The following is an 18,381-nucleotide window of genomic DNA, read 5'->3' as shown; positions in this document are numbered from 1 at the left end:
AGTAAAGGGCTTATGTTAAGCAGATAGATTTATTAAAAATAATGCTAATATAATCCCAGAGCACACTGATTTCAAGAAGGTCTTTGCAACAGATTTCATCATAATCACTTATCAACTAAACTTAACTTATAGAATCGCTAAATAACAGAGGAAAAGAAAGGACCAGGCTAATTAATCCAGTAGAGACTGAGCTGGCCTTGATATCCTTAAACATCTATCCAGTCATCAGCCAAGGGCAAATCTGGTCTCTAGAGGGTTAATCAGGGCCCAGGGTGATCTTTGCAGTGGACTCCTCCTGCACCTGCCAAGGCTCCAAAAGGCTTGGGAGCCAGAAAGAAAGCAGGAACAGTAACCTACACTGTTCCAGGTCTTATAAAGGATTAAAGGCCAGTTAAAGATTTTCATGTTCGCTATTTCAAAATGCTAGTTTTAAAAAATTTTACTAGCAGTTTATGTGTTTTCCCTCCACATCTCTTAAACGCGAACACCCAGTGTAGAAACACTGGCGGGATAACCAGAGAGGGGAAGAGGGAGAAGACTGTGTATGGCGGATGCTGGTGCTGCTGAGGGGCTGCGGATGCCAGCTGTGGCAGCACTAAATCCCCCAGTAAGGCTTCAGGTATCGGGAGTCACAGATGTCTGGAAAGACACCATAGGGTGTATCTATCATCTGCACGGTCGACTTCCCGAAAAGCTGGTTCTCGTAGTCTATCAGCTGCTTCCAGAAGCCCACGTTGGGCCTGATGACAGGCCTCCGGGCTTTCACCCACCTGTACGCCTCCAATAGACACACATTGTGGAATTTCATCAGGTACGCAATGCAGAGGGTGGCCGAGCGGCTCACTCCTGCAGCACAGTGCACCAAGGTTGCCCCATGCTTCTTGCTCACACTGTGGATCTTGTCAGCCACACTGTCAAAGTACAATCCAATGGGCGCATGAGGAATGTCAGCCAGAGGCACTTTAACATATTCAAGCTGTGGCCAGTTGTAGTTGGGGATCTCAATGGTAGCATTAACAATGCAGGTGATGCCCCGGGCCTGGAGGAGGTGCCGGTTGGAGGCCACACTGCCTCTGCCCAAGAAGAGAGAGGAGGTGATCTGAGCAATGCCTCCTGTGTCTCCCTCGGGACTCATCCGAGGAGCCATGAGAGTCCGTGGGAGCGTGCTGTGACCTCTGGAGCTCATGAAGATGCCAGCAGTCAGTCACACTTTCATCATCGGAGGGGCAAGACCAAAGAATGGTGAAGTCCGTCCTCCACCAGGGGATTCAAGACTGCAGCTTCCTTCCTGCAAGACACGGGTATCTGATGTCAGAACTTTACACGCTACTCATTTGCCACAGCTGCCTCCAGTACTGGGAAGGGAAAGAACTAGGAAGCTATTTTCTAAGGCAGGAAGTACATAAATCCCTTTCTATTGACTATTAGGGAATGTAGCCTGTAATGCCAATATGTAAAAAAAATCAATATAAAAAACCACGCTTTCTTTTCTTCAAAGCCCTTCAGTGAAAATAGTCACCCTATTTTTAGGAAAAGTTAAAGACAGAAAACATGCCTAACTGGTTCCTGGAGAGCCGTCTGGCAGAATCCTGCTGAAGGAAGGGCATTCCTTGATTTTTCAGGGCTGGGATCAAACCCAGACTGAAGCTGGCTAGGCAAGTGCGTTTATCACTAATTTACTGTCCCTGCCCAGAAAATCCAACAGGTTGTACTCCAGAGACACAGCATCAGGTCCTCCCACACCAATTCTAGACAGGGAGACCTTGGGAGAAGGTGTCTGAAAGTGATGCCCCAGACAAGGTAGGTGATAAACTACCTTTATAGAATAACAAAACTAAGTTGGAAGCCAGCAGAAATAAAAAAGCCAAGCCATCTTTGTTCTTTGCTATTTAAAAATACTTTTTTGTATTTATTTTTTGTGTGGGTGTCTGTGCATATATGAGGGGGCATGTGGAGGTCAGGACAACCTGTGAAGCTTGGTTCTCTCCTTCTACCATATGGGTTTCAGGGATCGAACTTGGGTTTATCAGGCTTGGTGCGGGAGAATTGTCTGTATTCTGTCAATTATATTTTAAATAAATGCTGATTGGCTGATAGCCAGACAGGAAGTATAGGTGGGAAAACCAGACAGTAAGTAGGGGTGGGGCAATGAGAACAGGAGAATTCTGGGAAGAAAGCTCTTTCTGCAGTCCTTCCCAGACCACTGAAGCAGGATGTGATCTGCCTCCGCTGAAAGGTACTGAGCCATGTGGCTAACATAGATGAGAATAATGGGTTAATATAAGTTGTAAGAGCTAATAAGTTATAAGAGCTAATACGAAGCCTGAGCAATGGGCCAATCAGTTTATCTTTAACATAGACTCTCTGTGTAATTTCTTTTAGGCTTACCGGCTGTGGGAACTGGGCAGGACAGAAACCCCAACAAGCAGCAGGCCCTCATGTTACATACCCTTACCTACTGAGCCATCTTACCAGCCCGAGACACCTATTTCTTATCATTTTTATGATCCATGAATACTTTGCAAGTCCAATTAAATTTGAGTAAAGTACTGTAGCCTTCCAATGAAAATAATCCCAGGCAACTTGAAGGCACAGTCATTGTGTGTTTATGTACACAGTGCTGGAGAGTGAATCAGGTCCTGCCTGCCTCAAACATGCTAGTAAGCACCAAGGGAGTTAAACCCTCACCTTTGAAGGTCAGGCACGATCTTCAAATTTTCTGTCTATCAGGTAAATAGGAATTTAGCTGAGCTGACTCTCAGTGATTATAACCTTACCCTCCTCTGCCAATTTGAAGCTTCTGGTAAATCCTGTTGGATTCAGGGATGTGCTGGCATTAACATTAATTTAGTGCAGTATCTGAAGTTTATGTTTTCCCATTAGTAAAGTGTTTACTATAAAATATCGGCGTATATTTATAACAACAGAAAAGGAAATAATTGAATGGGCATGGTAGCATATGCCAGGCAGGGGATTGCGAGTCCCAGGCCAGCCTGTGAGACTATGCACAGTGAGACTATGCAGCACAGTGAGACTATGCCTCAAGAAGGTTTCCTGAGATTTCAGACACACCACTCTCACTGCCAAGCCATGTTTCCTAGTTTGTGCGTCCTGATTAAGTGTGTAACACCCGCCTGGTGCCACGGGAAACCTGACTGCTCAGCCAGACAAACATCTTGCATAGCGGCAGCCTTATGGTACTCACGTGCTGAGGAGTTCAATGAGCTGCAGCCCTTGGTCTGGATCCAGAAGGACTTAGGTAAACAGTGGTTAGTGTATACAAATCAGATCTGTAGGAAGACAAGGATGCAGTGAGTCAGGAAGCCGCATGCCATTCCTCCTGTGGTTTTTGTTTCTCTGTAGCTTTGGAGCCTGTCCTGGAACTAGCTCTTGTAGACCAGGCTGGCCTCGAACTCAGAGATCCGCCTGCCTCTGCCTCCTGAGTGCTGGGATTAAAGGCATGCTCCACCATCGCCCAGCTCCTCCTGGGTTTTTGCTGCTAAAATCAAATATGCGATGGATCTTGAAATCAGGGTCTGCTGAACATTTCTGACGTGACTTAAGGGATTTACCAACGTAAGCCCGGCTGCAAGCATTAGGCACAGTTTTGGCAAAGGTGATTCAGGGACCACACCACATACCACTGCGTGCTCGCTAGGCCTCTGTAAGACCTCCCTGGCACCCACTGTCACCCCAGGAGCATGAGGACCTGAGCCTGAAGTCACAGCAGGAAGAACGGGGTGGCAATGAGCTGTGACGTGGGGCACAGAAGTGGTGTGGAGTGAGCATTATCTTCAGACGTGGGTCCGACAGCTTCACAGCAATGCCAGAGGCAGCGGCGCCACCAGCTGGCCCTGCTGTCGAGGAGAGTAAGCAAGTTCATCCTCATTCCCATTTTAGCCTCTGTCCATTCATTCTGTAGCCTGACAAGCACCATGTCCATCTCCAGAAAGGGCTTCCCCCACCCATGCAGATCCCACAGACCCCCGCCTCACCCAGATAAACATCACGCTTACAGCTCTGCTCACATGTAAATGATGTGCAAACCGACATAACCACCAAGTGTGCCACTTGACAGTTTTGACACAAATACTCCAGACACAGGATCTTCAAAATAAATACCTGGGCACCCCACTCAATAATGTTCCTTTATAATCCATCCCTCTTAGGCCTCAACCTCATTATACTTTGAGTTGTGTGTATGTGTGAGAATCTTACTAGGCTTAGCTAACTACTAACCATCTATGTAGCCTAGGCTGGCCTTAAACTTAATCCTCCTGCCTCAGTCTCTTGAGTACTGGGATTACATGCATGTGCTACCATACTTAGCTTTGAAGTTGTCTATAAGAGTCCTGTAAATTTGGGGGTGTCTGGCTAATTTGAGCAGAGTATGCAACTCATCAGTGATGCTAGGCGGAACTCCATTTCTGATGCTGAGTGGTGCTCAGCAGTGTAAAGACACCATGTGGTTTCTTTATCTGCTCACCTGCTGATGAATACTGCATTGTTTCTAGCTCAAGGCTATTTTGAGTAAAACACTATAATGTTCAGGGCCAGGCCTTTGTGTGAATGAATGGTCTCCCTTGGTTAAATACCTAGAAGTAATGAGACATAGATTTAACACTTGCAGATGGTTTTGAAAGCTGGGCATGGTGAGGCAAATTAATAATCCCAGCACTGGGGAGTTGGGGCAGATGGATCATAAGTTCGAGGACAGCCTGAGCTACACCTTGTTTCCATTGAACAAGACCAGCAAAAGAACAGAGAATATAATAAGAAAAATTAGGGGCTAGGATTTAGTTCTACTGTGGAGCGCTTGCCTGGCATGCGTGACTCCTCAGATCCACCGTTAGTCCTCGGGCTGGCAAGATAACTTAGTAGGTAAAAGTGCCTTTCCCCTGAGCCTGAGGACTGAGTTCCTTCCCTTAGAACCCACACAATGGGTTGTTGTCCTCTGACCTCCACGAGCTGTGGTGTGCCTCACTCAACAAGTTAGCAATGTAAAAACACCAGCACCGCCACAGGGACCCAGATGTCCAGTTGGCATTTAAGAGCTCCACACCCTGCTCTTGTAAGGGATTAGGGTGCCATTCCAGTACCCACAAGGCAGCTCACAAACCTGACTCCAGTTCTAGGAGGGATATGATGCCCTCTTCTGGCCACTATGGGCACCAGGAATGCACCCATCCAAACAAGCATACACATAAATGGCTCGTGCCTGTAATCACAGCACTTGGGACGTGGAGGCAGGGAGATCAGGGGTTCAAGATTATCCTCAACTATGCAGCAACCTAGAGGCCAGCCTGGGTTACATAAGCCCTCATACTATACCCAAAGCCAGGTTCAGTTCTGTCACAATGCAGTGACTTTCCCATGGTGTTAGGACTCAGACCACTGGCCCCAGTTTCTGTGGTTCAGAGCAGGACTGGAGAACTTGAATTTCCTAGGTGCTGCTGCTGTGGGTCGGGGCAATCTGAGAGTCGCTGAAGCACTGGGTACCATATGGTACCACCCAGAACACCCTACGAAGGCTAAGATGCTCAGAGTGCTGCCCCATGGCACAGGGGTCTGCAGGACGACAGGGGCAAGTGTACTCTGTGGAAGCAGAGGAGGCGATGGTGGAAGGTGTGTGTGGGTGTAAAGGTGTGCAGACTGTGAGCTCTTCCCTGAACAAAACCACTGTGGCAATAAATGCAAAACTCAAAGCACTGAAGACTCTCTACTCAAATTCACATGGTTCTCATTGCCTAGTTAGGAGAAACTCAGCCTGTGTTCTCCCAAATAATCCTGCCATCCAGGAGGCTGCCAGCCCTGAGCTGGGGAGCTGGGTGCCCAGGCTGGAGGCCAGGCTTCGCTCCTTACTGCTCATGTGCTCAGTGTGGACAGGGAGGACAGATTGTGTGTCCTCAAGGCAGAATCCAAGCAAGACAGACACGATGCTCTGTTCCTGCTGCCACCGCCAGTCCTATGCCAGCAAACCTGCTCCAAAATGCCAAAGCTGGCTACAAGGTTTAGAAAAACACCTTCTGTCAGCGAGTGCTCCGAGGGCAGGGATGACAGACACTTCTCTGACAAGTCCCCTTGCCCTGACAGGATGGTTTGGGTAGGGCGGGACAACTGCAATTTGGAGAAGGCAAATAAAGCCAGGAAAGCTCCAAGTGTCCTCCAGCTCTGCACCACACACTGCTTCTCTGTGGAACTGTGTGGGACGCTGTGTCCTCGTCAGTGACGGCAGCAGAACCCCTTTAAACACTGATAGAAGAGCCTGAGCCCAAACTCCTCCTGCATGTCACCTAGTATCCAAAACAAGAGGACTGGCGCAGCCTGCCTGCACACCCTCTGGGGCACAGAACCTTCCTCATGGCATAAGGACACAGGCGCTGTCCCTGAGTGGGCATAAGCAGCCTAGTGTGACCCATTTCTAAGAATGGCAGAGCCTAAGTGTAAAGAATACAAAAGCCCACAGGTATTACATCACAGGCACCTAACATCAACACAGCAGATGTGTGCTAGGAGACAGAAAAGAAGTCTGGCCTGCGTGTGCGTGAGCAAAGACTGCCCCGGGGCTGAGCGAGAGGTCCCTCCGCTGCTGCACACTGGCCTATGGGAGCATCCCGATGCTGACTGACCATGGTGTCCACCTCAGCTTTCCCAAGCTGTGGTGCAGTAGCGTTTTCTTCTGAGAGGGAAAAATGGCTCCTGACCAAGGAAACAGCAACAGGACACCAGAGGCACCAAAGCAGAGCTGTCCTAAAACAAACACAGAAGGTCGGGAGGGGTGCTGGGGGGGGGGCATTTTAAAATCCCGGTGTCTTTGGCTGTCACTTTTAATTACAGTAGTTGGAGGAAGAGGCAGATAGATCTGAGTTCAAGACCAGCCTGGTCTATGTAGCAAGTTCAGACCAGTCAGGGCTACATACATAAGAAAACTCAGGTGTAAGGATGCCCGGGATGCCAAGCACGGTGCATGCCTATAATGCGGCACCCAGAGGGAGCCACAGGAGGACAGCAGCGAGTTCAGAACAGCCAGGAGATCGGAGGCCTGGCCTCGGGATAATAAGCACCAAGCACTAGGAACTCAGAGTTTAGTGTCAGTCTCACAAGGGCCTGTAGTCTTTGTAGCATACCAGCTAGTAACAGCTGCCCTTGCTCCTGGCATGCAGAGCTCTGGGCATGCAGAACTGTCCTGTGGTTACACACTGGCAATCCACACCCAGATCAGTGCCAACGTGGTTGAAAATGACTAGATTCCGGCCAGGTCAGAGCATCCACCTGGGTGTCACCAATGCTTTTCCTTCCTAATGCTGACAGCCACTAGACTGTTAAAGAAGCAGTGATCCTAGCTGTGTTTATTTTTTTTATCATGTGAAAAATGCAGAATGTGGCCACACTGGGGCAGGAAAGCTAGAGAACTGCAAATATGTATCTGTGTGTAATATGCATGTAATATACATGTTGTATATTATATACATGTTATATATACATATATACATGTTATATATATACATATATACAGAAATATACATAATGTATTTAAAGTTCTGTCACTTGGGCTGACAATGTTCCCCACAAGAACCATAGACTAGTCAGTGGTGATGCGCACCTTTAATCCCAGCACTTGGGAGGCAGAAGCAGCAGTTTGATGCCAACTTGGTCTATAAAGTGAGTTCCAGGACAGGCTCCAAAGCTACACAGAAGCCCTGTCTCAAAAACAAAACAAAACAAAACAAAAAACCCCAAATCACAGACAACAAACTGGTACTAATCACAAGGAATCTTTTAGGATGTTGGTCAGGGTCCAAATGGCTCCTAAAAACAATACAGACTCTTGCTATTGCCTTTGGGTGCCTCTTGGAGGTTGAAGTTCAGCCCCCCGTTGCTTGAGATACCACATATTTAGAACACAGCGCGCAGACGATGGAGCTGGATCTGACCTGGAGGGCTCTTTACCGTAGTCTAGCTTCCATTGCCAGACAGTCCTACCCAGGTTGCCAAGAGAGGGGAGCAGTTCATAGTCCTCCCCAGATGTGACAAAGAATCACAACAATGACCGGCATGGCAAGTAAGTGGCTCTCACATGCTGGTGGCAACCAGCTGTCTAATTGGATCAAACCCACTCAAGAGGAGGGGCATCATGCAGGGTACTGGAAACCTAGCCAGCTTCCTGGGGCTAGTGAGGTCATGGACCTTAGGAAAGACTCTATGACCACTTTGCTAGAACAGCGCAATTCTAAATTGTACCCTTATTCCCACAGACAAATGTGACTACCACCCCTCAGCAAGGACACTTCTCTACAGCAAATGGAGCTCACTGCGGAAGAACACATCTGGATCAAGAGAGGGGACAGGAAAATTCTAAGACCCAGAGAACCAGGAAGTCTGCTGTGTGACTGTATAACCAAGGCTTGAACAATGATGATAGCAACAGGCACGCTAACGAGGAAGAGGTAAATTTTTACATGGGCCCATCCCTAGACAAAGACCTATGGCAACCAATGACCGCTGAAAGGGAATTAATCTCTTCCAAGGATGAGCACCATAACTGGTAATACAGTACAAAAAAAGTGATCAGCCCTGAAACAGCCCATATACACACAAAGCAAAAATGGACTCAGATTGTATTTATATATTTATATATAGAGAGAGGGGGGCTATCAATTTGAGAATAGAGATGGAAAATAAGAGAGGTTGGAGGAAGGAAAAGGGAGAAGTGATAATTATATTTTAAACAAAATAATAATAAAATATCCCTAGATTCAGGAACTTCCGAGGGACAGAGGGGTGATGGAAGGATTTTATGTGTGTGTTATAGAATTAAAAGTACACACACACACACACACACACACACACGAGATTTGTCTGTCTGTCTGGGTATATGCACGTGGCCAGAGGCCAGAAGACAGCACTGGATTCCCTTACCTCTACCTCCCACACTTCAGCCTAAAAACCATAACATTGATTGATAATCTTTCATTAAGGAAACACTTGACAGAACATTAAGAATACAATTCTAGGTAGGGGGCTGGAGAGATGGCTCAGCAGAAGAGCACTGGCTGCTCTTCCAGGTCCTGAGTTCAATTCCCAGCACCCACATGGTGGCTCACAGCCATCTATAATGAGATCTGCTGTCTGTCCTCTCCTGGCCTGCAGGCATACATGCAGATAGAACATTAAATACATAACATTTTTTTTTTTTAAAAAAATATAATTCTAACAACTATGGTGTAATATTTATGTTGAAATTTTTTATTTTATGATTAAATTTTATGTTGAATCTTTTATTTTAAGATATCCACAAGTTGCTTTTAATTGTAAGTCAGCTGAATGAGCGGGACACCTTGACAGTCTACACCCTTTTGCATTTGCCACCATATTAATGAAAGAATGCAGCAGCGTTTCTGGATGAGGGCAAATACACCCAGTACACGTGAAACCAAAACACCTGGAATCCCAGAACTTGCGAAGCTGAGACAGGAAGATGCGGTGGGTTTGAGGCCAGCCTAGGCTATCGTGAGGACCAAGTAACTGGACTATAGTATAAGATACCATCTCAGAAAAATCCAAATTCAAAGCAGAACACAGTTCAACTGGTTCAGCCACCACAATCCCTGCATGCGACAGAGCTACCAAGTAACTGCCTGTATAGCATAGCGGGACCAGCTGACCATCTCCTCGACCTTGTGTGGACATATTTGCTAAACCCACTGCACTATATAGCTAAATGCAACTGGAATGAGTTCCAGGATAGCCAGAGCTGTTACACAGAGACTGTTTTGAAAAACCTAAGGGGAAAAAGGGTTTGTGGGGTTTTTTTTTTTTTTGAGACAAGGTTTCTCTGCTTTGGAGCCTATCCTGGCGCTCACTCTATAGACCAGGCTGGCCTTGAACTCACAGAGTTGGGTTTAAAGGCATGTGGTGGAATCTTTTAAAATCTTTAACTTTGGGTCAAGATCTCCCCTACACACTGACCTTGAGCTCCTCCCCATCCCAAGAACAGGAATTACAGGTGTGTGCCCCCAAGCCTGACCTAGAACTGAAGTTTTAGGCCTGACTCCTACCCAGTGTGGTGCTTACCTCAGTCATTCATTCATAGGGCAGCGTTTACTGCGTTATTTAACATACAGTGTAATGTTGACACATTGTCTCCCCGGAAACCCAGGTTTGTGAAGGCCTCAAGGTGAGGTTCTAACCAGGACCTGCTCTTAGAACTCAGGTGCTGCTGTGAGGAAGCCCAAACTAGTCCAACAGCAATCACGTGAGAGGCGGTCTGAGGGCGTTCCAACCAGCAGCCCAAGCGAGGTCCCAGCTGATCAATCAAAGATAGGGAAGACACCTTGAGCGCAAGTCAACGCCTGACTTGAATTGCCCACTGAAGACCTAGCCATTAAGAAGCAAACACAAGCTGTCCCTACTGCACAAGGTCTGGGTTCTTGGTCTACAGGAATCTGTGAACAGATCATTAAAGGTACAGGGAACAGGTGCTAGGAAGCAGAGAGTGGTAGCCAGATTGTATAATCACAGCATCTGGGAGGCGAGGTAGGAGGATCAGGAATTGAAGGCCTGGACTACAGAGTGAGTTTAAGGGTAGCCTGGGCCACATTAGACCTTGTCCCAAAATAAAAAAGGACTGTCAAAAATCTCATTATCATGAAGAAAGGTAAGACCCTCTACCAGAGGGTGACCTTGAATTTTTTTGTTTGTTTGTTTTTCTAGACAAGGTCTGTAGCTTTGGAGCCTGTCCTGGCACTCACTAGGTATTCCAGGCTGGCCTCGGACTCACAGAGATCTGCCAGCCTCCTGTGTGCTGGGATTAAAGGCGTGCACCCCCCCCCCCCCAACTTGACCCTGAACTTCTGATCCTCCAGCCTCCACCACCCAAGTGGCAACAATATAACCTGGACCTGGCTGAATTCTTCACGGGGAAAGAAAAAAAATCTGAACTTCAAAATTATATGTAATTTCGGGACAACACTGTCCCCAAACTTATTTCACCTAATCACTCCCCTCCTCCCTCTCCCCTCCCCTTCTCACCACCTCCTTCCAGGAGAGGAAGGCTGGGCCAGGCCTTCTCTGCTATGCAAATGAATGTTCTAGTTAGAGTTGTCTCGTTATACAGTTACAAACTAAAAGACCAAGGAATCAGAAAAGCCTGAGATAGTCTTTCCAGGGGAAGAGCACACCAACTGGCTATCCAGTGCCAAGTAGGCAGCCCGAAACCACACATACAAGTAAGGTTCTACAGACTGAGCAGAATATATTTAGGAGTACATGTGTATATACATATTCACAGGTACATGCAACAATGAAAAAGGAGGTCATGAGTTTGAAAGACAGCAAAGGAGTACATGGGAGGGCTTGCAGGAAAGAAAAGGAAAAATGATATAATCTCAAAAATAAATTAAAAAAAAAAAGCTTGCCACAAACCATCAATCTGGGTCCTGACTGAGCATAGATTTCAAAAGGGCCCTTTCCTCCAGAGACTATGAGATGGCAGGAGACGTCCACAGTTGACAAACCGGACGGGAAATGTTCCCTGTCAGCGTCACCACTAAAGTACCCAGAGGAGCTGAGCCAGCCTCACTGACAAGTCATTGGCAAGCACTGTGGCAGCAGCTGCAAGGTCAAGGGTTATCAAAGCACAGTCTTCCCTCCCTCTCACTCATCTTTTCTTGAAAGCCAGATCTGAAAAAAGAAAACTTTTACAAGCAAAAAAAGTATTTGTGGCATTTGTAAATAAAAACCGAAAGGACTATAATAGAGTGTTTAAGGTGCCTTACAGAAGAAATAGAAAGGGCCGGGCGGTGGTGGCGCACGCCTTTAATCCCAGCACTCGGGAGGCAGAGGCAGGCGGATCTCTGTGAGTTCGAGACCAGCCTGGTCTACAAGAGCTAGTGCCAGGACAGGCTCCAAAGCCACAGAGAAACCCTGTCTCAAAAAACCAAAAAAAAAAAAAAAAAAAAAAAAAGAAGAAATAGAAAGGAACCATGGCTCTCGTGTGCTCTGAACTCATTCTTGCATCATCCCTCCGGCAGTGAGAAAGGGTCTCCTGGGTCAGCTGGAACCTTAGGTCACAGAATCTAAGCTGATGTGACAGGCACTCACAGTCCAGAATTTAGTGTCTTGCAATGACTTCATTTCTCTCCTTCCTCGCCCCCACACACATCCCTAATTTTAACTTCAGCGAGCAACCCAAACACAGGCAAACCAAAGCCTAACAAGTATGCTCCGAAAGCAGGAAATCTCTGTAGCGAATGTATCCTAATTTGCTTTTAAATATGTAGGAAGAGAGAGAAACTTGAATTGACAACTGTATTATTCTTGTAGCACAGACACTGTGTGCAGCTGTCTCTTCGGGACTTGCACACACGCGTGTGTGTATGTGTGTGTCTGTCCTTGTCCTCAGGGTCCTTGACCAAGGATGGGTTTGAGTTCACGCCCACTTCACACACTTAAGTTCCACCGTTAGGGCTTGGTACAAAGAAGTATTCACCAGGAGTAGGAGGCCCTTAAGGCCTTTAAAGACTTCTATTTTTAGTACCTTGTTTTACTTAGGTAAATTTTCTATAACTATAAACTGTCAAATAAAATCAATAGAAAGCCTGGGTGGTGGTGCACACTTTTAATCCCAGCACTTGGGAGGCAGCGGCAGGCAGATCTTGAAAAATCAAAAAAAAAGGGAGGGGGGAGCTGGAGAGATGGCTCAGTGGTTAAGAGTATTGCCTGCTCTTCCAAAGGTCCTGAGTTCAATTCCCGACAACTACATGGTGGCTCACAACCATCTGTAATGAGGTCTGGTGCCCTCTTCTGGCCTACATACAGACAGAATATTGTATACATAGTATTTTTTTTAAAAAAGAGAAAAATCAAAAAAAAAAAAAAAAGGGGCTGGAGAGATGGCTCAGTGGTTAAGAGCATTGCCTGCTCTTCCAAAGGTCCTGAGTTCCCAGCAACCACATGGTGGCTCACAACCATCTGTAATGAGGTCTGGTGCCCTCTTCTGGCCTGCAGGCATAGACACAGAACATTGTACACATAATAAATAAATATTAAAAAAAAAAATTAAAAAAAAAAAAAAACCTCTAAATTTTTTGCCAGGCCGTGGTAGCACACGCCTTTAATCCCAGCACTTGGGAGGCTGAGGCAGACAAATCTCTGAGTTCAAGGCTAGCCTGGTCTACAATTGTAGAGCTAGTTCCAGGACAGGCTTGAAATCCTGTCTTGAAAAACAAAACAAAAACAAAAAAAGAATACTAGCTGCTCTTCCAGAGGACGCTGGAATTCCTGGCACCCACCTGGTGGCTCACAACTGCCTAATACTTTTGTTCCAGAGGATTCAATGCCTTCTGGCCTCTGAAAGCACGGAGCGTACAAACACACTTGCAGGTAAAACCACCATTCACAACAGGAACCAGACTAACCAGGCGTCAGTCACAAACAATCCCACACCAGTTTGGAATTATTATTAATAGAATGGTTATTTATTTAATGGGGAAAACTTACAGATCACCGTCCCAGACAACAGCCCTCTGCACAATCAGGAAAGGAGCCTAGTCGCTGGAAGCGGAGCCAGAAGGCAGAGAGACCACATCCCAATGGGCGGAAGAAGCTCCCGCAACACCTCCCCCTTTTATTTAGTTAGAGAGTTCTAAACCTACTATGAAATTATATACAATAAGTAAATATCCTATTCTAACTAGCTTAAGTCTTATATAATAAATAGCTTGGCCAAGTCATGAGAGAAAAGTAACTACATTTATATAGTCTTCAACCCCATCGAAGATCTGAGAAGGGAAATTATGTTACCCGAGTAATAGGAAGTGCAATTAAACAACTTCCAAAACATGCAACAAATCAGAGACAACTAGCTACCTGGGCAATCACCCAAAGTCATGTTAGCAGCACTGAAGCAACCAAATTTGGCTAAGGCCTAACATAACTGACATAGCATTTTCAAAGGCAAGAAAGTTGTCAAACTATCTTACCCTGTCTTGGAAGGATATGACAGTCCTGTCTTTTCCATTCACGGATACTTTATCTCTGTCAGTGGTTGAGGTATGGGCATTTCTTTGCTCAAAGGCCAGTTCAGCCAATAAGAAAGGCTCCAGGTGGAGTGTCTTTGGTGCTCAACATTGTCTGGGGAATAGAGATCGGTGTTGCCAGGAGCAATTGTGTCTCACTACCACGAAACTCTGAGTTAGATTAAAGGCCATTTTCTACAGCTCTTTGAAGAGGTTGAAGATCCTGATTAGTCTAATTATAAATGACAAACTTAGAATACTATTTATTGATTTATATAATTCTCAATACCTATCTAACTTAAAGACTAAGACAATAAACAATTGTGAAACACAAATGAGGACAATGGCCTCCAAATATGAACAATTGTACAAATATACATTGCAATACGGTAAATATATATCAATACACAAACAATATATAAGTATCTTAATCAGAAGTAGAAATGTACACTGCAATATGGTAAATATACAATATAACCCCCCACCCCATGTCACTTATTCACTTAAGAAACATCCAAGCCTACTGTGGTTAAACAACACACACGGGGGACCTGTGACTTCAAGGTGGATGTCACTAGAGGAATGTAAATTGGGACAACCACTTTGGAAAAGGAGCATCACCCATCTGACCCAGAACTATTCATAATTGCCCAAGGCCACAAACAATCCAGATGTTCACCAACATTTGACAGATAGTGTGTGGTATGTTCCCCCTAAAATGAATCAACTACAGTCTATAGTAGTAGGTATACTACTACTCACCAATATACAGTGTAGACGAAGCTTTAGAAACCCTAGTGCGGGGGCTAGAGCAATGGCTCGGTGGATAAAAGCACTGACTGCTAGGAAGAGGACCAAGGTTCAACTCCCAGCCCCTACAAGACAGCTCACAACTGTACCTTCAACCTTAGGGATCTGATACCCTCTTCTGGCCTCCCTGAGCACTAGACACACATATAATACAAACATGCAGCTGAAACACCCACACATATAAAAATACACCAATTTTAAAAATGTAAACACTATGGTACATGAATTTACACAATTATCTAAATGTCCATGTCGTGTATATAGATCTAAAGCCTGGTATATAGTGGTGCAGCACTCCAGAGGCAGAGGCAGAGGCAGGTGGATTTCTGTGAGTTCAAAGCCAGCCTGGTCTACAGAGTTCCAGGACAGCTAGGACTACACACAGAGACCCTGTCTCAAACAAGAAGATCTACAAGAATGTTGCATAAAGGTGAAAGAAGAACAGCTGTGCTGTTTAGGTTTGTACTTAGGAGGCATAGAAAAAGGGGATTATTTCTATTAAAGCCGGTGTAGTAATTGGCTGTCCTGAAAAAGTAGTGTGGAGAGGGGGGAGAAAGATGAAGTCCACTTCTTGGCCTATGAGATTAAGTTACACTTACATTTTCTCTAAAATAACTCATCGTTAACTTTTCAGTGTATTTCTTTCTCTTTATAAGTCACATTGAAAAGTAAATACTACCAAACATTCTCCTAGCCCAGGGAAAGAACCCGTGCTCTCTGAACGTCACTGTTACTCAGCCTCTAAGGTCAAGGTCCGCATTTGCCCTCTATCTCAGCACTCAGCCCAAGGCCTCCGGAACAGCAACTAGTTTGCTAGGTGAACCCATGCACTGCTGACAGGCTGACATGCATTGTTACGGGGACCTTTTCCTCACATTGCCAGCTTGAGCTGTGACCCCCATTAATTCTTTCCTGCTTTCCTTCCTGTTGTGTCTCCCCGGTGAAGCTATCATATAAATAATGAAGCTACCACCTTAAATGCCAGCCCTGTAAGTTTATACCCAGGCTGCCTTGGTTGCTTTAGCAACTCTCCCTGCCTTCCACTCCCTCTTGTGTCTTCTCTCAGGAAGGATAGTCCGCTGCTGTTGGTCGTGCCTGCCAGTGTTTTAATAGGGAAGTTTCCATTTTGCACCTGAGAGTAAAGCCCAGGCATCGTGAGTCAATTACTCTCAAGATGTTTGTGAAGGGCTCATTTGCCTGTTGCTGGGAGAAATACCAAGGTGGAATTGGAGGTAACGTAATTTTACAATCAACTGTACTTTAAAAGCATGCTACCTGTCCTAGAAACCAAATCCCTAAAATAGGACCAGTCAACTTTAAAATAATTCTGTTAAATCACTTATGCAAATACACATCTATGAAAATGGTGGGAAGAATCTACAAGACGCCAACAGAAAGACACACAGCTGTTCTTCCGAAGGTGATTAAAGGGAGACAAAGAACTCATCTGTAAAGTTTTAATTTCTCATACAGAATGAGCAAAGCTCAATTGTGACGCTGGGAAAATTATTTTGAATCCATTTTGTTCTAAAACAAAACCCCACATGCAAAGGCATACACCCAAGAGTTCTCAATTTTCCAGACTTAGAGCCATTTCTTAGGATAGTAGATCTGAATGCTATTCGATTAAAGCATCTCACAGAATGCATACCTGCAGTCCGCCAGTAGCAAAGATTACCGAGGAGAACTCAGCTCAGCCGCGCTCGACAAGGATGCTGAGAAGACTCAAATGAAGCCAACTGTCTCCCGTTTTATGGGGGAAAGCCAAAAATACCAAGCAGCTTTTCTCCTCCCCCAGCGTCAGAAGGTGAGTCAGAGCTGGAGGCAGGAGCGGGGCCCATGTGTCAAAGCCGCCTGTGCAGGGCTCCTTCCTCCCTCCTCCTGGGAATTCTCGGCCCTCATCTGACCCTGATGTGAATTCTTAAGGTGTCTCTGGCGAGGAGGAAGACGTGGCTACTTCTGGGGGAACCTCATTCCTCCGTTTCTCAAAGGAACCGACACAATAGGCAATAGCAAAATTGCAGCCCTAAACACACATAACTTTGCAAAGAAGACGTACAGTACCTTTGTTCCCCCGTTCTTAAAGAGGAAGCAATTAAAAAGAGTTGTATCTTGTCCAAGAGACAACTTAGATTTGTGGTGGAAGCCTGCTGCTGCAGACCACTGACCCTGGCCTCTCTGACCTTTCACTGACCTCAGGGAGGACGTTCCGGTATTTCATTAAAGTTTTAAGTGGCTACTTAGGAGCAAGAATCTGCGTTAAAATTCTTGGACAACATTTCATTAAAGTCGGTTAGGAATCCGAATCTTTGCCTTCGTTTTTACATCTGCAAAACGGGAAAATACAGCTCTGTCACTTATAAACCCATTGAAAACTAATCAAAGAACATTAGCCAAATGCCTAAGGCTCTCCTGAGTGCAAAGTACAAGGTGTATTTCTTAGTAGCCCTAAACAGTGAGACTACTGGTAAACCACCCGCCTTCCCTTGCCTCGAAGATGCCCGGTTACCACAACACACTAGCCGGTGCCACTGGCAGCATCCACTTCAATACAAGGTAGTTATACAATACACGTAAGGAGGCTACACCACTCGGCTACCCCCCTACCCCAAGCCCAACACAGTTCAACTTCACTCCAGAGCAAGGAGACTTAGGAGAAATAAGAGCCATATGTGAGCACCGCACACAGCAATCTACAACCGCTGAGAGACGCTCAAGTTGAGTACTTGGCATCGCAGAAAGCCAAGTGTTTCCAAGGGCTGGCGGTGCCGGTCGCGGGTACACGCCCGCCAGATGAGGCTCGGGGGTCCCAGCCTCTCCCACCCCGCGCCTCGGGGCCGCCGGGGACCCGCACAAAGTTTGCAGAGCCGAGGGTCGCGAGGGACCCGGGTACCTCTGGCGTCCTCTGTACCTCGTACCGAGCGTCCCGGCAGCGGTGGCGGCTTTCAGGTCTGTGCAGCTTACACAGCTCGCGGCTTCTGCCCGCCGGCCTCGCGCGCCTCCCGCTTCCCGCGCGCCGCCGCCCTCTTCCGAGCGCGGGCCCGCGGCGAGGACGCGCGTGAGTTCCGGGCGCTGCGCGTGCGCGCTGCGCCGCGGGCGGGGCGTCTCGGCCCCGGTGCCTGCTCACCTGGACACGCTCGCTGACTCTCCTGGGGCGATGTCCCCTAAGCCCGCTTCTGGGTTGGAGTTCGAGGGTTCTGTTCAAATGCCGAGAGGTAACTGCAGGAAAACAAGGGATAAAAGGTGTGAGCGTCTGAGCGGGTGACTCATTACCACTCTCAGCCACCCCCGCCTTCTCCATTGCGCGAGTCAGCCCCTGGTAGGGACACGAGGACAAAGGCCAACTCACTCCTTTCTGTTCGTTAAGACCAGGCTGGCCTTGAACACACGGAGACCCTCCCCGCGCGCACCTCTGCCTCCCTAGTGCTGGGATTAAAGGCGTGCACCACCACGCCCCCAACTAACTCTTCTGGGTGAATTTTGACGGTCAGGTGCCGGCAGTTTCCAGTAACCGGGAAACTCCAAAGTAGGTAAAGCCTCCCAAACCGCTGAC

The 18,381-nt window shown here is 46.7% G+C and overlaps 1 protein-coding gene across 5 annotated transcripts; it reads right to left on the bottom strand.

The window, feature by feature from the left end:
• Nucleotides 1-16: 16 nt before the first annotated feature.
• Dusp14 (dual specificity phosphatase 14) lies at nt 17-18,047 on the bottom strand. Of its 5 annotated transcripts, XM_041663849.1 has the most exons (4): nt 17,740-17,813; nt 16,480-17,155; nt 3,206-3,290; nt 17-1,288 (listed from the first exon to the last, which is right to left on the bottom strand). In XM_041663849.1, exon 4 carries the CDS (start codon nt 1,184-1,186, stop codon nt 596-598), a length of 591 nt encoding a protein of 196 aa, XP_041519783.1. In that variant the 5' UTR covers nt 1,187-1,288; nt 3,206-3,290; nt 16,480-17,155; nt 17,740-17,813; the 3' UTR covers nt 17-595. The 5 variants fall into 5 exon arrangements, with proteins under 5 accessions (XP_041519783.1, XP_041519785.1, XP_041519782.1 ...); XM_041663851.1 differs by lacking the exons at nt 16,480-17,155; nt 17,740-17,813 and adding an exon at nt 17,956-18,047; XM_041663848.1 differs by lacking the exon at nt 16,480-17,155 and having other exon boundaries at nt 17,740-17,871.
• Between the last annotated feature and the right edge of the window lie 334 nt (nt 18,048-18,381).

The sequence above is a fragment of the Microtus oregoni genome, unplaced genomic scaffold, assembly GCF_018167655.1.
Source record: "Microtus oregoni isolate MIOR12 unplaced genomic scaffold, Mior012 000015F_ref0000493, whole genome shotgun sequence".
Taxonomy (NCBI): Eukaryota; Metazoa; Chordata; class Mammalia; order Rodentia; family Cricetidae; genus Microtus; species Microtus oregoni.
Note: the sequence above shows the minus strand (reverse complement) of the source record. Positions and strands in the feature narration are given on the sequence as shown.